The sequence below is a fragment of the Felis catus genome, chromosome A3 (genome assembly GCF_018350175.1).
Source record: "Felis catus isolate Fca126 chromosome A3, F.catus_Fca126_mat1.0, whole genome shotgun sequence".
In the NCBI taxonomy this organism is placed as follows: Eukaryota; Metazoa; Chordata; class Mammalia; order Carnivora; family Felidae; genus Felis; species Felis catus.
In genome coordinates this window covers 15519844-15545976 of record NC_058370.1, presented here as the reverse complement: position 1 = coordinate 15545976, position 26133 = coordinate 15519844, and the positions used below count along the sequence as shown (strand labels likewise).

At 54.5% G+C, this 26133-nt stretch overlaps 2 protein-coding genes across 5 annotated transcripts; one reads left to right on the top strand and one right to left on the bottom strand.

Moving 5' to 3' along the window:
* Positions 1-902: 902 nt before the first annotated feature.
* Positions 903-13780, bottom strand: MATN4 (matrilin 4). Of its 2 annotated transcripts, XM_023251204.2 has the most exons (11): positions 13406-13779; positions 10994-11107; positions 9734-10303; positions 8920-9042; positions 6823-6945; positions 6610-6732; positions 6394-6516; positions 4529-4942; positions 4277-4429; positions 1195-1302; positions 903-1112 (listed from the first exon to the last, which is right to left on the bottom strand). In XM_023251204.2, the coding sequence occupies exons 2-11, from the start codon at positions 11070-11072 to the stop codon at positions 1054-1056; spliced, it is 1875 nt and encodes a 624-aa protein (XP_023106972.2). In that variant the 5' UTR covers positions 11073-11107; positions 13406-13779; the 3' UTR covers positions 903-1053. The 2 variants fall into 2 exon arrangements, with proteins under 2 accessions (XP_023106972.2, XP_023106973.2); XM_023251205.2 differs by lacking the exons at positions 903-1112; positions 1195-1302 and adding an exon at positions 1346-1490 and having other exon boundaries at positions 13406-13780.
* On the top strand, positions 10303-22190 carry RBPJL (recombination signal binding protein for immunoglobulin kappa J region like). 3 transcript variants are annotated; one of them, XM_023251206.2, is made up of 12 exons: positions 10303-12148; positions 13374-13482; positions 14673-14822; positions 16496-16566; positions 16736-16851; positions 17126-17300; positions 19309-19446; positions 19846-19955; positions 20237-20389; positions 21283-21438; positions 21585-21688; positions 21778-22190. In XM_023251206.2, exons 1-12 carry the CDS (start codon positions 12127-12129, stop codon positions 22049-22051), a joined length of 1578 nt encoding a protein of 525 aa, XP_023106974.1. In that variant the 5' UTR covers positions 10303-12126; the 3' UTR covers positions 22052-22190. The 3 variants fall into 3 exon arrangements, with proteins under 3 accessions (XP_023106974.1, XP_044909490.1, XP_044909489.1); XM_045053554.1 differs by lacking the exon at positions 10303-12148 and adding an exon at positions 12321-13293; XM_045053555.1 differs by lacking the exons at positions 10303-12148; positions 19309-19446 and adding an exon at positions 12317-13293.
* Positions 22191-26133: the final 3943 nt, after the last annotated feature.

The window sequence follows — 26133 nt, the reverse complement described above, 5'->3', positions numbered from 1 at the left end:
ACCCATTTTACAGGTAAGGAAACAAACCCAGAGTAATGGCCACAAGCACCCAGGACTGCAGTATTTTAATCAGTTTCTCACATGCACTTGGGAAACGGCATGCTTTGTGTTCTTTCCTGATTGAGGGTTGGCTTTTGTTTTGTTTTTTGTTTGTTTGGTTGGTTTTGTTTGTTTGTTTTATTTTTGGAAGTGGTGGGCAGAGGAAGCCCTGAACAGGCAGCTCTTGGCCAGGGGTCCTGGCTGACACCTCCTCTTCTCCCAAAGTAGTGCAGGAGGGAGAGAAAATGAAACTCACCTATACGCCCCCTCCCCGTCCATTTAGGGGGTTCAATGACTGCCTCTCGCTTCCTCGCCAACCCCCTGGCCCAATTCTAGCAGCTTTTCAGCCGGATCTGGGGGCACCACGAGATACGCAAGACCAGAGAGCGAAGCGCTGGACCCTCGGGGGCGGGGGGGGGGGGGGGCGGGGGGGGGCGGAGTATGGAGGGGCGCAGTCTCGTTCGGACCCCGAGGGTTCGCGTCGAGCCCCCTCCCTTCCCGCAGCGCGCATAAGGAGCCGTCTGTTCGCGGCTGAATAAACAAGGAGGGGGAAGCAGCGCCCGGCCCCCTGCCCCCCAGGCCGACCCCCCGCACAAAGCGCCTTTCTCCGAGGAGACGCCGCCCGGGCGCCTCCGGAGCGCGCTCCGTCTGTCCTCCCCTCCCTCTGGCGGCAGAGCAAGACCCACAAACCGACCCCGTGGAAAAAAAAAAAATTTTTTTTTTTTTTTTTTTTTTTTTTAAGAAAAAGAAAACAAAAAGGAAACCCAACAAAGAACTGAGCACAGCACAAAGCGACGGCGTGCGGAGCTAGCTCGCGCCTCCGTCCGCCGCAGTCCGGCTTCTGGTCCAGGCGAGGCCAGCTCGAGCGCAGCGCTGGGAGCCCGCCAGCGCCCCCTCCCCGCCAGCCCAAGCCCCCGGGGCCCCGGTGCTGCCCGGCCCCGGCGCCCCGACGGCACACAGGGGACCCAGTCCGCAGGGCCGCGTCCCTGCCCGGCTCCGAGCCACCGGCGGCCCTCACTTCTGGCTGGCCAACTGGTTCTCCAGATCCTCCAGGCGCGCCGCCAGCTGGGCCAGTGAGCAGTTAAGGAAGCCGATGGGGGTTTCGGGGGTCCCATCCCCTCCCCTCCAGCCCGGGCTCTCGGCCCCAAAGGATATGGTTCTGCGTTAGCTTCTCGAGCGCCCCCAGCGTGCGACCCTGGAACTCCACGAGGCTTTCGCATTCGCACGGGCTCCGAAGCTCTGTACCCGCGCCGATGCCCTCCTCTGCCAGCCGGGCACAGAGAGTCAGGGGAATGAGAATCTGTAGGAAGACGAGCCGGCCCTGGCGGCTCCGCTCGCCTGTGGCTGAGTATGTGGGCTTTGGATTCAAACAGGCCTGGGATGAATACCAGCTAGGTAGCTGTGAGATACTGGAAAACTCACCCAACCTTTCTAAGCCTGAGTTTCCTTGTCTGTAAAAAACGGATACAAGGAGAAAATCTATTCATTGGGTGGTGCTGAGGATTCTACGGTGTGTGTGCGTGTGTGCGTACATCTTAGAACAGTGCTTTTCAAGCTTTAATGCTCACTGGAATCACCAGATCTTGTTAAAATACAGATTCTGATTTGGAATGGCAAAGGAGAGAGGAGACTCCACGCTTCTAAGACCGAGCGATGCCTATGCTGCTGGTCCACGGACCACACTTTGAGTAGCAAGAGTCCACACGGCAGTGCTCTCCGAATGAAACTTGATGCAGCGATGGAAGTGTTCTGTTTGCACTCTCATTAGAGAGGGAATATCTAGAACACTGCCCAGCTTAAGTATACACTTTATTTGTGTGTTTCAATGAGACTAATAGTTCTTAAAGTGTGGTCCTTGGACCACCACCATCAGTTAGCACTTAGGAAGCTATTAGAAATGCAAATTATCAGGAGTCCCTGGGTGGCCAGTATGCGTCCAACTCTTGATTTCGACTCAGGTCATGGTATCAGGGTTCATGCGTTCGAGCTCCGCTTCAGGCTCCATACTGAGGAGCTTGCTTGGGATTCTCTCTCTGCCTCTCTCTCTGCCCCTCTCCTGCTTGCTCTCTCTCTCTCTAAGTAAATAAATAAACGTTAAAAAAAAAAAAAAGAAATGCAAACTATCAGACTCCACCTCAGACCTACTAAATCAGAAACTCTGGGGTTCGAGCCCAACAATTTGTGTTTTAACAAACCCTCAAGGTGAATCTGTCACACACTGATGTTTAAAAACCACTGATCAAAAAATAAACAAACAAAACAAACAACCAAACAAAAACACTGATCCATGGGGCACCTGGGTGGCTCAGTCGGTTAAGCATCTGACTTCGGCTCAGGTCATGATCTCACAGTCTGTGAGTTCGAGCCCCGCGTCCGGTTCTGTGCTGACAGCTCAGAACCTGGAGCCTGCTTTGGATTCTGTCTCCCTCTCTTGTTGCCCCTCCCCCCCTTTCTCTCCCTCTCTCTCTCAAAAATAAAATAAACATTAAAAAAAATTTTAAAACCCACTGACCCAAGTCTATCTCCACGCACATTTCAACATTTCTGAAATCAAAATACATGTCTTATGATTAAATTTGGCACCTGTTTTTTCTCAGAAGTATATAAAATGGGGAATCTTACAATAGATGGTCTTAGATTCACTGAAATTTTGTAAACATGTGCCCTTTTTAATATTACAGCACGGTGCCTGGTGCGTGGCCTTCACAAAAGAATTGCTTTTATGACTGAAGAGTGATTTCTTAGTCTTGTTGGACCCTTAGTGAATTGCTGTATGTCATGTCATCAATGGGACTGATAACAGTCCTGCAAAGACTCCTAACTTCACAGCTGGGGAAACCAAGGGCCAGAGAGGGAGAAAGATCCGCTCAAAGTTGTACAGCCAATTGGTGAAGAGCTTCAACCACAGAGCCCAGATTTCTCTTAGAATTTTAGAGCTGGAGGGGCACCTGGGTGGCTCAGTCAGTTAAGCGGCTGACTTTGGCTCAGGTCATGATCTCACAGTCCGTAGGTTTGAGCCCCGCATCGGGCTCTGTGCTCACAACTCAGAGCCTGGAGCCTGCCTCGGATTCTGTGTCTCCCTCTCTCTGTGCTCCTCCTCCGCTTGCTCTCTCTCTCTCTCTCTCTCTCTCTCAAAAATAAATAAACATTTAAAAAAAGAATTTTAGAGCTGGAAGCAAGCTTGGGCAGCCAGCACCTTCCCCTGTTACAGAAGAGAGAAGTTAAGGTAGGGGTGGAGGTTAAGTGACTTGCTCAAAGACACACTGCGGGGGACATACGAGTCAGGACAGGAGGGCCATGAAAGAGCATCTATTCCGGTGCCTCCACAATACCCTAGCTAATTAATTGTTAGATTAGCGTGGAGAGAGGGAGAGGGACAGGGAGAGAGGTAGGGGTGTGTGTGTATATACATACACACGCGTGTATACATATTCATGTATGTACATGTATGTATGCACACACCTATGTTTATGTACATATATTTTTAAACTCTTTCTCAAAACTGCAGACTCCACAGACCAGCCCAGCTCTACCGAACCTAGCTGTGGAGGGGCCCGGTAACGGGAAAGAAAAGCCACATCTCCGGGTTGGAATGCAAAGACTCCATGGTAAAAATTCCCCCCGAGAAGTTCCCTACACGACCTACAAAGTACAGGACACAAGGGTCAACAGCCCTCTTCTCCTCCACAGATAGAGTGGGTCCCTTATTCCTCAACTGCACACCAGATGAAGTAGATGAACTGAATTGGGAGGCTATAGTGTCCAAAAAGCACACGTTTTTGTGTCCTTGGAACACTCTCAGTCCTGCCACTTTGCCAGGTCTGTATAGTTGAATTCCAACAAGTTAAAGGGATTTATGATGTCACTCCGCGAACAAGGAGTTTCGCATGCCTTTGGGAAAGAAATTACTCTGAGCACCCGCTAATCTGAGGGGCAGGAGCCAGCCTAGTCTAGTGCTCTTTAACTTCCACGTCCTTGGGAATCACCCGAGGGTCTTGTTAAAGGACAAAATCGGATTCATTAGGCCTGGGCAGCTGTGGAAATGCTGCGGCTCTAACAAGCCACCAGGCGACAGCCCTGCCACTGGTCCGCGGACCACACTTTGAGTAACAAGGCTCTGTCTAGTGGGTCCGTCGCCGGATTATAACTCTATCCAGGACGGCGTTGCATAGGAAGGGGCAAGATCCGAGGCGGGGCACTGGCTGGAGGGGACGGGTCCCGGGTCAGATGTGCTCACCAGGGCAGATGCTGCCTCTGAGGTTCTCCAGCAGGTGCGTCATGGAGCCGAAGTCGGGGGAGTAGGACACGTGCAGCTCGGCAGGCTCGGAGGCGATCTGGCGCAGCTCCTCCTCCACAGCCTTGCCCACGCCCACGGCGTACATGACGATGCCTGTAGGGCAGGAGGACGCAGCGGGTGCCCCAGGCCTCAGGAAGGACCCCTTCCGCGTCCCACCCAACCCCAGCCCAGTGCGTCCCGCGCCAAGCCCACCTTCCTCCTTGGCACGCGCCGCCCACACCGAGATGTCATCCTGGGAGCGGCCGTCTGTGAACACCAGGCCCACGCGAGGCACGTTGAGGGCGCGGGGCCGTGCGCCCTGCGCCTCGGAGAAGCTGTGCTCCACCATGTGGCGCAGCGCCAGCCCTGTCATGGTACCGCGCTCCATGTACTCCACGGCCAGGACCGCCTGCTTGACCTCGGCCGCGGTGCCGTAGCGGCCCAGCGGGAACTCGGTGCGCACGCGGCTGGAGAACTGCACCAGCCCCACGCGCGTGCCCTCGGGGGACACGTCCAGGAAGTCCACGATCTGGTTCACAAAGCGCTTCACCAGCTCGAAGTTCTGCGGGCGCACGCTCTTGGAGCCATCAACGAGCAGAACCAGGTCCACGTGGCCTTCCCGGCACCCTAGGTAGTGAGAAGAACTTGGATTGGGGGCCAGACCCTTGGCTGGTGGCAGCCTTCTACCCCCCGCCCCGGGTCATTCATTCGCAAACAGTTATTATATAACAGGTACCACGTGTGAAGTCCTACCTGTGCCAGGCACTGTACTAGGTGATAATAGCAATAATAATAAAAGAATATAATTTTATAATAAATTTATCAATAATAATATAGCGAAAGAATATATATTGTTAATATATAAGCTGTAAAAATAACAAATAAGAACACAAACGTTATTATTTGACAGCTTACCTTGTACCGAGTCCTGGGCTAAGTGCTTTATGTATTTTTTCTCAATCCTTCCAATAATCTTGGGTTATTATCCCCATTGATATAGCCTGAGGTTCTGAAGGGTAGTGATTTGCCCCAGACTCCATAGCTGGTAGTGGCTGAGCCAGATTTGAAGCCAGGTCTGTCTGACCCCAACACCCCTGCTCCTAAATCACTCTACAGCGTTGCCTCCCCTGTTCTGAATCAGGGACTTTGCGAGGCCCTGAAGGGGGTTCAATAATAAAGGAACATAATCCTGATCCTAACGAAATCAGGATAGAACAGAGCGGTCAGACATGCTATCTGCTGCAGCAGAGGGAAGAGGGGCAGATAGGGAGCCCAAGGTAGGAATAATTCATTCTTCCCAGCGTTGGTGAGGAAGGCTGCATGGAGGTGGTGACATCTGACTTGTTCTTCAGGGATGGGCAGGAGTTCTTCAAGGCGAGAAGGGACATGCTGGATGGTGGGAGCAGCACGTGCAGAGGCACGGAAGCTGGCAGCTCTCGACACCTTCCGGAATGGGCCAGCCAGCCTGGATGAAGTGTGCAGGCATGGTGGGAAACGCGCGTGGTGGGAAACCTTGGCTGTGATGAGCTAAGCTGGTGGTTTCAAAATGTCGACCACACCCCACAGTAAAAAATAACAATAACAAATGACACACTTGGTATGCTTGCATGTAATTAAGTTTCGTGAAACCTCACTTACTCTTTCTATAGGCAGTAACTCTATTTTCTCTTTAAAAAAAAACAAACCCAAAAGGCTAGTCGTAATCCACTAATTTGATTTCACTACCCACTAATGTGGCTGTACCCACCATGCGAAAAGCTCAGGGGTAAGGCATCTGAACCCAGGGGTAGGCACTAGTAAGCCCAGAAGACTCTCGAAAAGGGAGAAATGTGATCAAATGTGTACTTTTGATATGAACCTTGGCAGCAGGGTAGAGGAAGAGGGGGAAAGACATGGAGGCAGGACACGGCACGCCCTCTGCACGCCCCCACCTCACTGTCACGGACACACACACACACACACACACACACACACACTCACAGCACACCCTTGGGCCACAGCGAGGGCAGAGCCAAGCACGCTCAGAACGAGGGCAGTGGGGCGGAGGCCGACGGAACACCCTCCCGCCCGGCACTCACGGTTGCAGCTTTTGCCATCTGCCTGCAGTTGCTGGCCCTCAGGGCACAGGCAGCGGTAAGAGAGGCCCTCACTCACACACTGGAACTCACATCCATGGTCTACACCATTGCAAAGGTCCCGGGCTTAAAGGAGAGACAGATCAGGATGAGTCAGGGTGGACTCCACCAGCCAAGATTCCTTGCCCCTCGACACAAACACAAGAGAGCCCTCCTCACCCTGACAGCTCCTCCCGTCGGGCAAAAGGTCGTGGCCCTCTCTGCAGTGGCACCGGGGCCCACGAAAGGTGCTAACACACTCGTGCTGGCAGCTGTGGTTCCCAAAGCTGCAGTGGTCAATGGCTGGTGGGAGGGAAGAGACAGCAAGGTGTCACCTCTGATCGGAGCCATCAGGGACCTCAGTCCAGGAGGCGGGTGGTGGGGCTCACTCACCCCTGCAGCTTCTCTGGTCCTGCTGGAGTACAAAGCCAGCTCGGCAGCGGCAGGAATAGGAGCCTGGGGAGCTGATGCAGTGGTGCTCACAGCCGTGGGTCCCTTCAGTGCACAGGTCAATGGCTGAGGAAGAGGTGAGCTCAGCATCTGCCCTGGGCCTGCACTTCTCAGCCCTGACAGAACAATCATCTGAGGAGCTTTTTGAAAAAGACCTACGCCTGGGCCGCAGCCCCCAAAGATCCTGACCTAATTAGCCCGGGGTGGTCCCCAGGCATCTGTGATTTCTATAAGCACAGGTCACCTTCCTCGTGGGCCAAGTGGCTCCCCCAACTCAAGGCCCAGCTGCAGCCCAGCGTGCCCACTACTAAGCCAGGCATAAGAACAAGAATCCACAAGTGTAGAAGGGCCCCTGCTCTCAAGATGGTCACTGACTCACAGAGGAGGACCAGGTTCTGCCACTTTACCTATCTGAGCCTCCATTTCCCCATCCACAAAATGGGAATATAATGGAAGAATGCAATTGCTATTTCTAACTTCCTTCTAAAGAGGGTGAACTATTGCCTGCTGAGTAGCTTGATGGTTTAGATGTACAAAGACAGCCAGAGCTGAGCTGGGAAGTAGGGACTGGAGAGGTGTAGACTGCCCTGTACAAAAGAGTGAGAACTTGGGGTTCCTAGAAAGAAGATGGGAACGAAGAACAAGAGAGATGATGTGAGCACGAGTACCTGTGTGGGCTGAAGTTGCCCATGAAAAATCACCTGTAATGGGGTGACAGAGGACTTTGGGGATCAATGGTATCTAATATTCAATTAAAATCAATAGGTGTTTCTTTTGTGTGTGTATGTTTGACTTTACTTAAATGTGATGCACACTCGGGGCGCCTGAGTGGCTCAGTCGGTTAAGCGTCCGACTTCAGCTCAGGTCATGATCTCACAGTTCGTGAGTTCGAGCCCCACATCGGGCTCTGTGCTGACAGCTTAGAGACTGGAGTCTGCTTTGAATTCTGTGTCTCCGTCTCTCTGTGTTCTTCCCCCACTCATGCTCTGTCTCTCTCTCTCCTCCAAAAACAAATAAAAACATTAAAAAAGAATTTTAAATGTGATGCACACTCTGTTCACCCCCATCTTTAGTAAAACAGATATACGCACCACTTACATATACACACACATGGCCCTGTGCACACAAGCGTGTAAACCAAGGAAGAGGCTGATTTACATACACGGAGGAACAGCATGTGCAGGTTGAGAAATTGAGCGAGGACCCATAAGTTGAATGAATTCAGCAGAAGCTCAGAGCAAGAGGTGACCGCAGAAGGTAAGCACTTGGGGAATCCCCAGAGGTCTTGGGGAAAGATTCAAATGGCTTCAAGCCAGCCTCTTCTAAGTTCTAGAAACAAGAAGACCCCAGCTGACATCTGCATTGTTGGAAACACATGACTTCTTTTCCCCAGTCGTTATGAGGTTGAGAGATAACGTATGTGAACGTTGAAGTGCACCGTCTAATACTAAATCGGCACTCGGTGAGTGGTAGCTGCCATCATGTTCAAAGGAGTGGACACATACACGCGAAAAAGCAAACCCCAATTGTATAAGGAAGGCATAGTGTGGCATACCTTTTCAGGAGACAAAAATGAAGAACCAGGCCTTGAAGGATTTGCAGGTGCCGAGAGAAGCAGCAAGGGCAGCCCAGAAAGAGCTGAGATGCAGAAGCAGGAATGCCCCCCACCATATATCGGGGGGCAGGGGTATGGAGACCCTAACTGAAGACCCCAAAAGTGAGTGTCTGCATAACAGAAACAGTAAGAAGATGTGCACGGGAGCATTCACAAACAAGTTTGGGAGGCGTATTGGAGCCAGGGAGGAGGCAAGCCTGAAATAAGGGAGAGAATGATGTAGAAAGCACACTTAACTGAGGGGTCAAGATTTCACCAAGGAATTGTGTGACCGCAGGCAATAGCTTCCCTTTTTTTAGACCCGTAAAGGTGCTGAACCTTTACTTCCAAAGGCCTTTCCAGACTCACTGGTCTGATGCTGGGGCAATAGGGAGCCACAGAAGATTCAGGAGCAGTGAGACTGCAAAGGCAGGGGCAGCTCTCACCCAAACAGCTCTTGTTATCTTCAGCTAGCTGGTAGCCAGGGTTGCAGGCACAGTGGAACGTGCCCAGGGCGCTGACACATTGGTGCTGGCAGCCGTGTCCCCCCTCAACACACAGGTCCTTTCCTGAGGACACACAAGTATAGAATCAGCGAGGGACAGATGGGAAGAACCCTCCAACAAGAAAAAAACTGGGTGGGGTCAGAGGCAGGCACCAAGTTCAAGTACGGCTTTAGATGGGACCAACCTCAGGTGAGAGGGAGGATCTAGATGGGAGGGCTTGGGGAAAGAAAGCGCCTGAGTAGTCACTATGAATAATCTCAGGAGATCATCACCGGGCTACATGTGTCAATGGGATGGGGCAGGACTGCAGAGGGGTAAGGTAGAGGAGGTGAAGAGGTGTTAAATCAAGGTGGGTGGAATAATTCAAGGTGCAGAATAGATGGGCAGCATTGTGGAGGAACTAAACAGAGTAGGCGGGGCCATGCCCATGTGGGCGGGGCATGACAGTTTACGGGTGGGCGATTGCTCTCAGCTGTGACAGGCGGTGCTTCTTGTGTCGAGAGGGGATTTTGGAGTTTGACCTCAGACCAGTAGTAAACCACAACAGCTCATCGGGTGAGCAGGCATGCTAAATGTTGCTTCTTGTGGGCTAAGCCTAAGCAAAAGTGGGCAGACCTGGAATGTGAGAGCCTGCGGTAGCCCAGACGCCACTTAACTTTCTGGTGGGCGGGGCTGAAGCTAGAGTGGGCGGTGCCTCCCGGGACCAGCCGGTATTTACTCGATGAGAAATCGCTCCAGCGCTCCCCTAACTCACCACACAGCCGACCCTGGAACTGTAGGCCAAACTCCTGGATAAGATCGAAGGACTCAACGAGGAAGACGTGCTCGTCCAGCGGGGGAGACGCCATGGCGCGCAGGGAGCCCACGTCGGCGCGCTGCACCCCCACGGCGTAGATCTCGATGCCGCGGGCGCGCGCCTGAGCCGCCACCTCAGCCACGCGATCCTGGGGTCGCCCGTCGGTCACAATGACAGCGATGCGCGGCACGCGCGCCTCCGGCGGGCGCGCGCCCTCGGCCACGCTGAAAGCCACGTTCATGGCGTACTGGATCGCCAGCCCGGTCATGGTGCCCTGAGCTAGCGGCACCAGCGCGCGAATGGCGCGCTCCATATCCTCGCGGCGCGAGAAGGCGCCGAGCCGGAAGACGCTCTGCACTTGACTCGAGTACTGGATCACTCCGACGCGCGTAGCGTTGGGCCCCACGTCCAGGCCGCGGAGGAGGCCCACCAGGAACTGCCGCATGGTTTCGAACTCAAAGGGGCGCACGCTGCGCGAGCTGTCAATCACGAACACCAAATCCAGGGGCCCCGTTCGACACCTGGGACCTTCGAGGAGATCGGGAAGGACTTTCCTAGGTCTGCAAAACCTCATCTCGGAGGAGATCCCCAGGGAAACCCAAGGCAAATGATGCTTTTCCGGCGTAACAGCGCGTAGCGCAGAATTAACCTAGCAAATGCGAGCTAGATACCTCCACTCATCCAGCATTTGCTAAGGCCAGATTTCACCAATTCTCTATCCTACAGCTCTTAGAGCTATTCTGAGGAGGCATTTCCCCATTCGGGAGTGGGCGAAGGGATGGCGCAAACTCAAACGACTACAGAGACCAGGCAGGCAACATGAATGAGTGAACCTGGGTGACGCTGACCGACACCCATATCCCTCCCCCAGCCAAATGTTGCCACGCGGACGCCATGTTGACAGATCCTTGGATTTTTCAAGGGAGGTCCCAAACCACAATTGTTACGTGAAGTCTCCTGATTTTTCAGTTCACTTTTAAAAATTAAACGCCAAATGGGCACTTTTGCATGTTACTGCCAACTTTGTTACCTCTAAGCCACGTGCTACAGATAAGGAAACTGAGTCCCAGAGAGGCGAAGCTGTGAACTAGAGAGAACCTAGCCCGTTATGATTTCAGAGCCTTTGTTTTTTCTCTCCCCAGCAGACCTAGCTGGCTGCAGAGGGAGAACCAGCTTTTGTTCCCTTCCCCCTGCTGGCGAGGGCTGAGCCTTGCTCACCTGCGAACTGGAGCTGGCTTTCCCAGGGCTGGAGAAGCAGCAGCAACATAAGCCGTGGCGAGCATAGAAGGCCCCTCATGGTGCTTGGGGGACAGAGAAGGGAAGTGCCAGAGCCTGGAGGGTGCAAGGAAAATAGCAACGCGGTAATATTGACAGAGCTCCTACTCTGGGTGATGGGCACTTGGAGCGGGGGGAAGGATCATGGATTTACTTTACTAACGTCTCTACCTTTGTGCATGTTTGAAAATTTTCATAATAAAAAAAAAATTGCAGTACAGTGCTGGGAAACACAGGGAATCCTACTTTGCAGAATTGCAGAGTAGTATTTAGATAGACGGAAAGCAGATTTAAAAACATATCATTTAAAAATAAAATGCCCCTCGAAAAGAAAACATCCACAAAAATAAATGAAAAAGAAAAAGGCCTTTCTAAACGCCAAGCACAGTGTTAAATGTTCTTCATGCATTGGGACATTTAATCTCGGCAATTCTTCCCATCGTACGGATGAGGAAACCGTCTCAGAAAAGAGAAGCGCTGGTGCCCAAAGTCACTCGGCAAGAAAGTGGCTCGCCAGGATACAGTCCTACGCCTAAGTGGTTCCAAAGACCAGCGACGCGTTCCGCGGCCTCTCCTGCCGGCAGAACCTCTGCAAGAACAAAGCCGTCATCCCCCACCCTGGCCCCCTCCCTCCCCACACAAGGCGCTTCTGTGTGGCTGTCCTTCCAACACACACGTACGCACGCGCGCACACACCCAGACACGCAGGGCCCAGCCTCTGGCCCCTGGGGAGAGCCGCACCCTTTCACCCGGTGGGGGGTAGGGACCCGCAGCGCGACCGCCAAAAGGCGCTACGCGGGCTTGGAGCCTGCACTTCCCGCCTGCTCTCAGGAGACACCGCCAGGGGGCGTCTTCCCGAATCTGGCTGCGTTGGTTAGGTGGCCGTGGGAAGACCACATCTGCCTCGCAGGTGCCCCTGCCCAGAGCAAACAGTGGCCGAGAGCCCCGAGGCCTTGGAGATAAGCCCGGGTCAGGATATATCCGACACCAGGGCCAAGAAGCAGGGGAGCGCAGGGTTCCTGGGACAGCGGCATTGGATGCGCCCGGAAGGCGGTGAGTGAGGCCCCAGCGCGCCCATGGACCCTGTACCGGCAGCAGGTGAGCGCTCACTCTTCCACCGCCCTTGACGACGCCCCTTGATAATCCCGAAGGGTTCCCGTTGTACAGATGGGGAAACTGAGGCCCAGGAAGGCTGCCCGCTGAACTGCAAAGGAACCTGGGACTCCTGGTTCCCGTTCTCCCTTCTGGGCTGCCTGGCTGCCTAGCAACCTGGCGCCGAGGAGTCACTAAACCTCTTTTCCTTCCATTCACTCCCCCTACTCTATACCCTGCCCCCGACGCCCCATGCTGAAGCTGCGTTAGCCATTTTTCTGTTGCTTGTTTCCTGGCAGAGGGGGCCAGCTGTCCTAACCCAACCGCAGCCCCTCTGGCCCCCTCCCCCAATTCCGTGAATGGGCCTATTCTGAGCAAGGTCGGGTGCGTGCAGCTCACTCCAGGCGGCCTTCCCGGCCCGGATCCTCTCTGCCTTCGCTTTCCAGGCCTGCTAGAAGAACAAAATCCTTCTGGCAGGGCCCGTCGTGGGAGGTTGACTAAGCCAGATGTGCCAGTTGCCGCTGCAAACGGGAGGGTGCAGAATGCCTTCTCTAGCTTGGGCCATAGCCAGGGCCACCTCTGCGGAGCATAGGGGGAGGGAGGGAAGAGACAAGGGGCCCTTGCCACCTCCCATTCTTTCCCACCTGCAGAAGCCTCTGGGCCCCCTAAGGTCCCCCTTATCCTGCTCTTGGCCTGAGCCAACATCTCCCCTGGCACCCCCTTCTCCCTGCCCAGTAATCCTAGAAAGTCAAAACATCGACTGCCTCGAAGTGCATCACCTTCCCAACCCTCTTATTCTACAGAGGAAGAAACCAGGTCCAGAGACTAGTGTCTTGCCCTAAATCACACAGCAACGTGGTGACAGGTCTGATACTAGAACCCCGAGCTCCTCTGAGAGGTTAATCCTCCCGTTAAAAGATTCAGAAATGCCTTAGGGTGGGGAGACTGGGCTCAAAAGGAAGGAGAGGTCTGCAAATAACTCCTCAAGAATTGGCTGATGAATAAATACCTGGGGACATTCCTGGCGGTTCCTGGAGGGAGGAGATTAGGAGGCAAGCAACCCTCCCCCCCCACACCCCCGCCTTTGGTGGCCTTGTTGGTGGAGGCTCAACTTGGAAAGGACCCCACAGAAGTGGAGAAGGGCACTGCAGGTCAGATGGGGGCACCGTAAGCGGTGCGGCGGCGGTTAGACGCGGTCGTCTGGCCTGGCTTGACGCCTGCTCCCCTGCAGACCCCTCCGCGCCCCCAGGCCCTTTGACTCACCTGAGCCCGCCGGACAGCTCGGTGGCGCGGCCGCGGAGCGGAGCCGACGGGCGGAGCCTCCCGGGCAGCTGGACCAGGTAACGGCGCAGGCAGCGCGCCCGAGGTGGGGACTGCCAGGCGGCTGGAGCGAGCGGCGGGGGCGGCCGCATTTAACCCGGGGCAGGCGGTGGGGAGGGGGAGCGCGGGCTGCGACCCCTCCCACCGGCCGGGAGCGATCCCCTTTCCTCGCAGGGCTGGGGCGGGGCCAGCGCGGCGCCCCTGCTCCTGCCGCCCCGGGAGCCGACGGCGCGAGCTGCGGGGCCGGAATTCGGCTCCCGGCGGGAGGCTGGGCGGCTCCGCTCTCCGCCGCCGGAATGCGTCGGATGCCTCCGAGGCCCTTCCCCGAGGAGAGCCCCAAGGGGCGGAGCGGGCCCTGGCTCGGCCGGGCTCCTGCCCTCCGCTGCCCCCTCCAGGAGTGAGAGGCCCGGGACTCTGGTCCTGCGCGACGGGCAAAAGGGCTCAGAAGGGTAGCCGCAGGGCTCCCGACTCTCCCCCAGGCCCCACCTGGCAGCCCCTCAAATCTCTGCCGTCTCGGACTCCTTCGCCCCGTCTCTGCAATTCCTTAAGTCTTGGGCCTACCCACCACCCTCCCTCGTCAAAACTCCGAGGCCGACAAGCCACCAGGCCCCTAGGCTCTGACTGGCCCACTCCCTTGATTCTGGAGGCCCTGAAATCAAGGGAAGGAAAGCTAGGACAGTAACAGGCCCCTTCTCTTGGGAGAAAGGGGGTGAGGAGGGTTGCTTTGACCCTGGAAGACCGCAAATGTTCCTTTAGGATCCCCGGGGACACCGTTTTGGGTGTTTTTACAGGCTTCCGGGGGCAGGCAAGAGAGCGCTCTGGTCCAGGGGTCCAGCAAAGCTCTTCGCCCCGGCATCCAGATTTCGCCGGGGTGGGTCCCCTCAAAGTGTAAGGAAATCATGCACCCTCACATACTCTGTCTCCGTCCCAAGACCGGCACAAGTGTGGCCTTTGTGCCGCTGGGGCCTCTCCCCAGTGCTTCAGGCTGTGATGGGCATGGAGCCAGACCTGCAGAGTGGCGCCTGGGTGGTCCCGGTGGGCTCCCTGCAGGCCTCATTGAGTATGGGCCGCCTAAATATTTAACCCACAACTTAATCGCGGAATCCCCTCTCTTACCCAATGCTTTCCGTCCCTGACCCCCCATGCATTTCACTCAACCTCCTTGCTGGGCTCCAGGCCACCTCTCCCCTTAACGCTCATTCCTGCCCAGCTGCCAGCCTGCACCCACCCCCGGGTCACCCCCAGAGCATGTCACGGTCCTGAGGGAAGGCGTGCGCCAGTGCCTACAGCAACAGTGTGAGCAGACGGTGTGGATCCTGCATGCCAAGGTGGCTCAAAAATCATATGGAAATGAGAAGCGGTAGGTGCCTCGCTGGCCCCTTGGAGGTCCCTGCAGCCACCTTCTGCTCTGTGCTTGCCTTGTCTTTTATTTATTGTATGTTTTATTTTTGTTTTATTTAAGGCAATCTTTTTTTTTTTTTAAGTTTATTTGGAGACAGAGAGAGACAGAGAGAGCACGCACAAGCAAGTGGGGACAGGGCAGAGAGAGAGAGGGAGAAAGAATCTCAAGCAGGTTCTGTGCTGACAGCCAGGGGGCTCCATCTCAGGAACCGTGAGATCATGACCTGAGCTGAGATCAAGAGTTGGACACTTAACCAACTGAGCCACCCAGGCGCCCCCAGTTCAGTGTCTTTTAATTTTTTTTTTTATTTTTTAATGTTTGTTTATGAGACAGACACAGAGCACTAGTGGGGGAGGGGCAAAGAGAGAGGGAGACACAGAATCTGAAACAGGCTCCAGGATCTGAGCTGTCAGAACAAAACCCGATGCAGGGCTCGAACCCACGAACCGCGAGATCATGACCTGAGCCGAAGCCAGACGCCAAAGTCAGACGCTCAACTGACTGAGCCACCCAGGCACCCCACCAGTTCAGTGTCTTTTAGAACCTGGGGAGGACACAGAGCTCGACTATTGGCCCATCAGGAGCCTTTTCCCTCTGCCCCCACTGGCCTCCACTTTGGCGTATAACAGAACCTCCTTGTGAATCTACAGTGTCCCCATTCACTCATCATCCACCCATTCATTCCTTCTTTCATTCAACAACTACTTACTGGGTGCTTATCAGGTGTCAGGCTCTCTGGACAATGCTGGGCCCTGGACATACGACTCCAGAAGACCCATCCAGCCCCTGCTTTCATGGCATCTTCACTGTGGTGTGGAAGAGACAGACAACAAACTCCGCACAAATCAGTGAACAAGAAATTCCAGACTGTGATGACAGCTGTTAGAGCAGAATTATAGGACAGCATGATGTAGTAGAAACAGAGGTGGGGGCACTTTAGCTAGAAAGGTCAAGATGGCGGACAGGCCTTTTAAGGAGGTGACATCTGAATTGAGATTTGAATGTTAAAAGGGAGCCAGACAGGAGAAAATCTGGGGGAAGCGTGTTCCAATTAGAAAGAAAAGAAAATGCAGACACCTTGAGGTTGTACAGACTTGCCCTTTTCTGGTACAAAAGAAGTCAGAAGGGCTGGAATTAGAAAAGGAGGGGGGACTAGGTGGAGAGGTAAGCAGGGACCACATCAACCGCTAGAGGGTTTTAGGAAGACAACTAACATGATTGACCCCTGCTTTTAAAGAAACGAAAAGGCAGTGTGCCCACTTTGCTCTAAGCAGGTCGTAGAGGGGAGGCGTGGAGGCAGAGAGAGCAGGGGAGAAGGCTGATGCTGTGGTCCAGGCACAAGTGATGGCAGTTGGGACTGAGGTGGAGGTGACAGGAAACCCATGGATTCTAGATGTGTTTTGAATGCAGAGGGGACAGGACTTTCTAATGGGTTGAATGAAAGGAGTGATAAAAGCAAGTTCAGATGTATTAACATCTGGGGTCCACGGTCATGGAGAAGCCTGGGGAGGGCACTGGGAAAGGAGGAGGAGCAATCAAAGATTCTGCCCGATTTGTGCTGCCTTTGAGACGTCTAGAGACAGTCGAGTGGAGAATGGATGTGCGAGTCCAGCGTTTGTATGTCTCCGCAGGTTCTTCTGCCCCCCGCCCTGTGTCTACCTCGCAGGTCCCGGCTGGAGGGTGAAGCCAGTGAAAGGCCAAGGTGAGGGTGGACTCCTGGACTGCCAGGCGCCTCCCTGCGGGAGGACAGCACAGTGCGGCCTGGGAGCCTGGCGGGGTCGCATGCGCTGTCTCGCCGCGCCCCCTGGCGGCGAGAACTCCGCTTGCCTGGCACCCGAGTCCTTCCCGAGCTGCCTCGCGTCCCTTTCCAGCCCACCAGCCAGGGGAAACCGGACCCACGGTCTGCGGTTACATGGGACTGGATGGCGCGTCCGGCAGCGCCGCCGAGACGCAGAAGTTGAATTTCGAAGAGCAGCCAGACTCCAGGGTGAGAGGGCGAGGGACGGGCTCTGATTCCTGTTTCCATCCTTGCCCCTTCCTTGGCGAGGAGGGCTCATCTACCCCCTGCCCACAACGCCCCCCCCCCGCCCCCCGCAGAAGCCAAAAGATAGGTGAAGAGGCGGGGGGACCGGGGTTCTGACTCGAGGGTGAGCCTGAGAGCTGGGATCGTGCTGCTTCCTGTCACGTCCGATGGGGCAGACGTCAGAAAACTGGTGGCGGAGGGCTGGGATGAGACGGCCCGGTGCCCGCGCACCCCGTAGGAATTCGGTTGCGCCAAGACCCTGTACATCTCGGACGCAGACAAGAGGAAGCACTTCCGGCTGGTGCTGCGGCTGGTGCACCGCGGGGGCCGGGAGCTAGGCACCTTCCACAGCCGCCTCATCAAGGTCATCTCGAAGCCCTCGCAGAAGAAGCAGTCGCTGAAGAACACTGACCGTGAGCCGGGCGGGGCGCGAGGGCTGGGCGGGGCGGTCAGGTGCCACCGGGTCCAGAGCTGCCGAACTGGGGAGGGAGGAGACCTAGATTGGAAGGGTCGGGCCAGAGTGGGAGAGGTGGAGTCTGAGCCGAGAGAGGGGCGGGGTCTGGCTCAGGTCTGGGAAATAGAAACTAGAGCAGAGGAAAGGGGACAGACGCCAGACCCTGGGGAAAGGGACCGGGGGTGGGGTGGGGGGTGGGGAGTCCAGCGCAGACAAAAATGGCCAGCAGGTGCTGAACTAGAGACAAAAGTGACAATAAAAGGGCAGTCAAAAAATATCTATTCAGTGCTTGATGTATGCCTGGCTCTGTGCTGGACGCTGGATCCCTGTAACATAAAGACAAGTGCCTGTTCTGGAGGAACCCACAGCCTAGCACGGGAGATAGACACACATCGCTCATCAGAGAGACAGTTTGAAATAAGGACTGCCCTGGGTGCCAAGTGACAAATCCCAAGGGGGACGGGGCCTGAAGCACAGTGACAACACTGTTGTCACTACCCACGAAGTGAGGTGGGGGAAGGCATAGGAGAAGGTGGACTTCCCTTGCTAACATTAACAAGAATCATCCTATTTGATGTTCACTGCATCCCTCTGAAGCAGGTACTATCATTGTTCGAGTGATAGGAGGGCATGAGGGAAACGAGGTCTGGAACATTCATCCATTCATTTAATGAAATAGTTGGGCCTATCACAATCCAGGTGACTTGCCTAAGAGTGCCCGGCTAGGAAGAGACCCAGCCAGGATTTGAACTTGAGTCAGTGTCACTCCAAAGCCCATACTTACTTTCTGTCTGTTAAAAACCCTGTAGAACGTCTCGGACCCAGGCAGTGCTCTGTCTGGCCCTTGGTATCAGGTAAGTGGTATAGTGTGGTGGTTAGGAGTGCGGATTCTGGAGCTAGGTGGCCTAGGTTTGAATCCTGGCTGCTACTGGCTAGCTATGCTATCTGGATCAAGTTTCTCTCTCTCTCTCTCTCTCTCTCTCTCTCTCTCTCTCTCTCTCTTTTAATGTTTGTTTTGTTTTGTTTGAGAGGGAAAGAGCACGAGCAGGGGAGGGGAAGAGAGAGGGGGGCAGCCCTGATGCGGGGCTCAAACTCATGAACCACGAGATCATGACTTGAGCCGAAGTCAGATGCTCAACCAACTGAGCCACCCAGACACCCCAAGCTGCTCTCTTAAACAGAGATAGTATCTACCCCAGAGCAGGGTTGGGAGAATCAAATGAGCTAATGCATATAGAGCATTTAAAACAGTATCTGACATACAACAAACATTAGCTTTCGTTATTATCCAATGGATGGGAACTTAGGCTACGTGTAAATTGAGCATTTACAATATGCCTCGCACTAGGAGGGGAGAGAAGATGACCTAGTGCTTTCTCCCCAAGTGGTCAAAGCTCCGTCAGAAAACAAAACCATGGTTCTGAGTGTGATAAGCTGGAGGAGATCGGTGTCAAACCCTAGAAATATCACACTGCTGTTTCACACCACATGGTATTTGCTTATGCAGCCCCCTGAGCAACTCCTACCTACTTCCTGCTCCCCAGCTGAGAGTGTAACCTCCTCCAGGAAGCCCTCTTTCCCCCAGCCCTTACCACCTCATTTTGAAACTTTATATGTATGTCCCACCTCTCTGAGACTGTGAACTCCTCCAGAGTGAAACTGGGTCTAAGTCACCCTTTGGTGCCCAGTACCCAGCACAGTGCCTGCCCCAAAGGAGGCACTTAGTGAATACTTGATAATATTGTTTATCGAACTGAAGGGCGTCCAGGCAGCAAAAAGGAACAGGCAAGGATACAAAAGCAGGACTCCAGCCGGTACTTGGTAAAGGGCCGTGAACTAGGAATGCCCAGTGTGTCTAGGCCAGTGAGCATACGAGGGGACTGACCCAGGGGACAGAGGACCAGAAACTGCCTGGAAGTACAAGGAACCAAGGCAGGCTTGGGCGCTGATTTCACCTCCCCTCACAGTGTGCATATCCTCGGGCTCAAAGGTCTCCCTCTTCAACCGCCTGCGCTCCCAGACGGTCTCCACGCGCTACCTGTCCGTGGAGGACGGCGCCTTCGTGGCCAGCGCGCGCCAGTGGGCTGCCTTCACGCTCCACCTGGGTAACCGCACCAGCCGGCCCGGGGCTGGGACCTTCACATGCATCAGCTTATTTCCTCTTCAGTACAACTCCTCGAGAAAAGTAGACTTTGCCCAAGGAACTGAGGCTTGCCCAAAGTCCCAGTGAGTCTGTGACTAGTCCAAGCCATTCTGACTCTAATGTCCAGCCCTCTCCGTTCCTCTCAAACCCCACCCTGGGAGCAGACACTTTCAAGGATGGCCACAGATGACCCCTCCAGAATGAGAACCGTCAGCCTTAGCTGTCTCCCTGCATGCCGACCCTCCCCGCAGGATCCAAGTGTGATGTGGGGTGGGGCCAGAGGCGGGGAAGGCAGGGTTCAGGGGAGAAACTTGGGACCCCTGAGAACCTTCCTTCCTTCCCTTCCCTCTTTTCACGCCAGCTGATGAACACTGTTCCCAGGGGGACTTCCCGCCTCGAGAGGGCTACGTCCGCTATGGCTCCCTAGTGCAACTCGTCTGCACTGTCACGGGCATCACACTACCTCCAATGGTATGAGAAGGGAAGGCATACCTGGGGGGTCCCCCCAGATCCATGCAGAAAGTCTGACCCACAAGGGCAGGGCTGGAAGGTGAGGGCCCAAGGCATAAAGACATGCATTCTCACTCTGGATACTCAGTGCTTTGTGGGGCTGGATGGAGGTAAAGGGTGGGGGGTGGGGGGATCTGCCAGAGCCCATATGGCTACAGGATAGCAGAAAGCTAGCTGGGAGGGCAGCCTCTGTGCACCCAGGCACCTTGCCGCCATACTTCCTACCACCCCTTCTGTTGTAGATCATCCGCAAAGTGGCCAAACAGTACGCACTCCTCGACGTGGACGAGCCCATCTCCCAGCTGCACAAGTGTGCGTTCCAGTTCCCCGGTGAGCCTGCCGGAGAGGGTGGCACTTACTTATGCCTCGCCGCAGACAAGGTGGTGCAATTCCAGGTGAGAGGGAACAAGTACTGGCACCAAGTGTTCTAGAAGGTCAGAACATAGAGAACCGGAGAACGTAAGATGGTCATCATCATAATGACTGCTGCTTACTGAGCGACACTGCCTCCCATGGAATGTTAGAATCATAGACTATCAGGACAGAATCCAAGAATGTAGAAAAAATAGTAACAGTATTAATTGAGCAATACTCCTTCCCAAGGAATGTTAGAGTCTTAGAATGTTGGGAGATAAGATTTTAGAATGAAAATAATAAGTAATAGAATTGAGAATTATTGTGCAAAGAGCATTAGAATCATAGAATGTTCAGGGGCACCTGGGGGGGGGGGGCTCAGTTGACTGAGCATCAGACTCTTGATTTCGGCTTGGGTCAAGATCTCAAGGGCTCATGAGATCGAGCCCTGTGTCAGGCTCTGTGCTAACAGTGTGGAGCCTACTTGGGATTCTCTCTCCCCCTCTCTCACTCTGTGCCCCCCCACATAAATAAACATTTTTTTTAAAAGAATCATAAAATGTTAAGCCACAGAACTGTAGAATGTGGAAAATTATTATTAAGCAGTACAACTCCCAAAAGAATATGATCATGGAATGTTGAGGTAAAATCATAATATATAGAAAATAACATTATTATTGAGCTATATTGCCTCCCCAAGCATTTCAAACCTGGAGAATAGAATTGCACAATGTTAAAAAATAGGATTTCAGAATCCTAAGAAAATAGACCTTTGGAAGCCAGCTAGTTCAGGGAACTTAAGGGACTTGTCCAAGCTCATAGGGCAGGTAAAGCTCAGAGCCTAGGACTGGACCCCAGGATGCAGGAGCCCAGGCATTATGCTGACCCATGCCACCCATGCTGGTGGCCACCATCCCCTTGGGTCTCCTCCCAGGCCTCCCCCTGCCCCAAAGAGGCGAACAGGGCGCTGCTCAATGACAGCTCTTGTTGGACCATCATTGGTACCGAGTCGGTGGAGTTCTCCTTCAGCACCAGCCTGGCGTGGACCCGGGAACCCGTCACCCCAGTGCCCCTCATCAGCACCCTGGAGGTGAATCCGGGGCGCTGGCGGGCGCAGGGGGCGCGGGCGAGCGGGGATCTGGCTCAGGGTGTGTGTGTGGGGTGGGGGGGAATGGGGTGCTGGCGAGGGAGAGCAGCAGGCTCTCGGCCACCGCCCCCGCTCCCTCCCGCCCCCAGCTGAGTGGTGGGGGAGACGTGGCCACGCTCGAGCTCCACGGCGAGAACTTCCACGCGGGGCTCAAGGTGTGGTTCGGGGACGTGGAGGCCGAAACCATGTACAGGTATAGGGGGAGCCTCCCTCGGGCCGCGGGGAACGGGACGGGTGCGTGCCGTCGGCGGCACTGCAGCCCTAACCTCGGTGCCACCCCAGGAGCCCGCGGTCCCTGGTGTGCGTGGTGCCCGACATCGCCGCCTTCGGCAGCGACTGGCGCTGGCTGCGCACACCCATCACAGTGCCCGTGAGCTTGGTGCGCGCCGACGGCCTCTTCTACCCCAGCGCCTTCTCCTTCACCTACACCCCCGAGTACAGCGCGCGGCCCGGCCCCCCGGGCGCCCCCGAGCCCGCCGCCGACGCCGACGCGCTGCTCGAGAGCATCCATCACGAGTTCACGCGCAGCAACTTCCACCTCTTCATCCAGACTTAGGTCCGCGCCCACGCCCGGCCCGGGCCTCCCTGGGGCCCGGGCTCTGCCCCCTGCCCCTTTGCTGGGAAGTCAAGGCCAGAGCCTGGGCGGCGGAGGGCCCTCCCCGGAGAAACTGCCACTTAGAGTGATGCTGTCCAGTCACCAGCGTGGCTTTCCCCGTGTTTGTCTGTCTCACTCTCTAAATCAAGCAGTCTCTCTCTCTCTGTCTGTCCCCCACAGTACCTTTGCACATCTCCCCATTTGTGTGTCCCCATGCCTCCAACTTTGTCTGTTTCTCCCTGTGTCTCAGTAGGATTTCACACACTCTTAAGAGCCAGGCCTGGGACATTTACCTTCTGTGCAGTTGTGTCTCCTCTTGAAGAGGACCCACACAGTTCCACACACCCAGGCCTGGAGCACCATGTCCTGCATGGACTGCTAGCTCTGACCCCTAATGCCAGCTCCCACCTAGATCCCCAGGTCGGGCCTAAAGTGCTGGCTCTCACCTGGAGCACCCGGCACTGCCCGGAGCACTGGGTTCCACTTGGAGCACCGGGTCACTCCTAGAGCTCTGGGTCTCACTTGGAGCACTAGACTCACCTAGGACACCAGATCCCACCCAGCGCAGGGGATTTTGCTGGAGCACCAGGTCCCATGTGAACACTGGGTTCCACTGGAAACACTGAGTCCCTCCTGGAGCATGAGAGGCCTGCCCTGGAGTACTGGGTTCCGCCCTGGAAGACAAGACCTGCCCCTCCTGGTGCTCCCAATGGCTGCGGCCAGGCATAGCACCCTTGCCTGTGCTTGCTTTGTGCCCGGGACGGTGGTCAGGTCTTGCCATCTTCACTGTCCACCCAGGCACTTCTCTTGCAGGCCCAACAGATCCTGCAGGTCAGGGATTCCTCTGCCATCCCAGGGCAGAGTCTGATCTGAATGACCCACCTCCCCAAGGAGGGAGAAGCTCAGTGTAGTTCCCCCCACTCGCACACACAAGAAGGGACCATGAGTCCAATGGAGCAGAGAGCCTGCCATTTTGACCCTTTCTGGAGAAGGAATGAGGTTCAGAAGCAGCTAGCATTCTTGAACTCCTGTGCCTGTCCTGGGGCCCACCTGTTGGCTCTGGGGTTGAGTTCCCTACTGGCTATCCCCCCAGTCTAAGCAAAGATGCACCCCAGGCTCAGGGGCAAATGTAAGACACAAAAACAGGACAGTTCCAGGCAGAACTCCTGGGATCAGCTGGACAATAACTCAGCTGAGAGAGGAGCTTCTCAGCATGGGAACCAGGAACCAAATGACAGTCTGCCCTGATCAACCTGCCCACCCCCTGTCAAGTCTGTGCTTTACAGGGAAGCAGAAAAACCAGGCAGGGTCCTGGCTCAGGCCGTTGGAGCCATGGATATAGATATATGTGGGTGCCAGCTACCTGGTCCAGTCCCTGTGGTGCCCCATGGGGACCACTGCTCTAAAATGTGGGTTCAAGGCTCTCACTCCTCTGGGCCCTTCCTGGAATTCTGAGAAGGGCTCATTCCCCAGGAAGTTTCTCTCCCAGAGGGAAGGGGGGTGGGAAGCCCGTGAGGAAGAAGCTGACATTTCCCAAGGGGAGGAAGTGACCTTTGCTCTTTAAACTTCCCCAAATTATAGTGAAGGTCTGTCATCTGCCATCAGCAGGCTGAAACTCACTATGATCAGGAAAGAGAAGCTTCTTTAAGGGCCCTTCATGGCCCCTGAGAGTGAATCCTGGCCGAGGAATGCAGGGAACAAGTTGAATGGGAAATGTCCCCTACGTGAGTGCCTGCTTCAGAAGAGTTTGCTCTCACTGCCCCGTGATACTGTTGAAGCACGAAGCCACTTAGAATGAGTTTCACAGCAGGGTGTTGGGGCACAAGGGCCCATTCAGCCCTGTGCTCGAGGACTTCCTCTGCCACTTCACAAGGCAGGAGTCCTGGAAGCCAAGATCCTAGGTTGGCCTGAAAGCCCAGGCCCCTCCATGCAGCCCTGTCTTCTTTTGCACACCCCTTGGGGCACCATAGGACCCTCGGTCCCATGTATGCACCCACGTGGAAGTCTGTGACCTCAAAGCCTTGGCCTGTCTTCTAAGTTCCAGCTGCAGTACTGTGCTCAGAGGTCCTCCTAGCCCTGAACCTGAATCTGACATCCAGTCCCTTCCGACTCCACCCCCTTGCAGCAACCCACTGTCTGCGTCCTTTCCTCACGCCATCCAGCCACAGAGGCCTTCACCTTGCCTTCCGCACTAGAATAAACTTCCTTCTTTCCTCTCCCTCCACCTACTGCCCTGATCTCCAAATCCAGCTCAAATGTCACCTCTTTCAAGATTTCCCCAAGGCAGGACCAGCTACATACTTTAGGGGACCCAGTGCAAAACTAAAATGTATGGGAAAAAAAAGAAGAAAATGAAAATGTATGGCCCCCTTGTGCAAAAACTATTTAGAATTTCAAGACCGTGACAACAGAGCATAAAATCAAGAAAGGCCCTTCTAAGCCTTGAGTGCACAATTCACATGCCCTGGACCCACCCCCGTATTCCCCTAGAACTTCCCTGGGACCATGTCACCACCCACCCTGGATGAAAGGGCTTTATGTATATGTCAATTGTCCCCTCTAGACTGTGAGCTCATGGGGAAAGAGGCTCATGGGTGTGTGTCCTAGAGGGTGCATTACCAGACCTTGAACTTTGAGCGGGGGCTCAATAAATACCAAATGGCCAAGCATTCATTGTCTTGGCAGTTTGTATATTTGCGAGTGTAAAGTGAGACCAGCAGGTGGCACTGTCTCCCTCCCAAGAATTAAGTTTTCGAGTATCCTTAGAGAACTGTGAGGGTATTAAAAGATAATCTTCACATTTTCACGCTGTCAGAATGGGAACCCTAGGGTTGAGAATCATTGCTCTAGTCCATATTCCCCACTCGTTTTACAGACGGGGAAACTCAGGCTCGGAGAGAAGGCCCATGGAGCTCCAAGAGCACGTTGATAGCAGAGCCTAATTTAAGTCCTATACTCCTAATGCTAAATCTGGGACTCTGAGGTTCTCACAGAGTGAGAATAAAGTCAAAATCTCTGTTCTAAAATCTCCTAGCTTACCAGCTCTCATGTTGCCTGAGTTTCCACCATGAACTACTAGTCTACATGCTTAAGCATTGACTTTTTGGTTTCTCTCTCTCATTTGTTTCTTTTAAGTGGGGCTTCCCCGAAGAGTCTCACATTAACCACAGTGTGGGTAAAATTCTCAGACACCTTCCTCCCTGGGTTAGGATGTAGACTGCTGAGGGCACAGACCGAGAAGACAGAGAGGGAGGGAGGAAGCAGCCTTATTTGATGGGAATAAAACCGATAAGATAATATCCACTAAGTTTTCCAAGAGTCATCCCTGACCATACTTACCAAAAAAAAAAGGCCCTCCAGGCAGGCTTGGCTCTCTTCTGGACCCCAAGGGACAAAGGCAGGTGGGGCAGTATTGGCATAATAATGCTTTCAGTGGGCAAAGTGGTCAACACCTGCCTTAGCTGGCTGATCGCCCCAGAGGCAGGCAGAGTTCTAGGGGAAGGCAGAGCCTTGTGGCCAAGGTCTTTATGGTTTCATTACATGGGTTCTAAATGGGTTCGATTATAGAGTGCTGAAGTAGAGCCCACTCTACCAAGCTCATTCCCAAGACTTCATCTAGTTCAAAACATCCTCCTCCCCAACCCTGGCTGGTGCCTGGAAGAGTGCCATCCCTGACTCATCCAGGCTAGGGGTGTCCTAGGCTTGGCTGATTTTGTCCTGATTGTGTGTGTGTGTGTGTGTGTGTACACACTTCTTCTTCCCACACTAATTACTCATATGAATTTTCAGAAGAATCACCTTAAGATCCAGGAATGCAGCTCAAACAGTGGCTTTCCAGACAACACCCATCTTGGAAACAAAGTTGTGTGTTTGAGCCAGGCACATTTGGCAAGTTCAAGTCACTTAACCTCTCTGTGCTTCAGTTCCCCCTTCTGTAAAAGGGGAAGTATTTGTTTCACAGGATGTTGCGAGGAATAAAATAACCAATATATGTAAAGCAACAGGGCCTGGACCACTGTAACCACTTTCTGTGGGACAGTTGC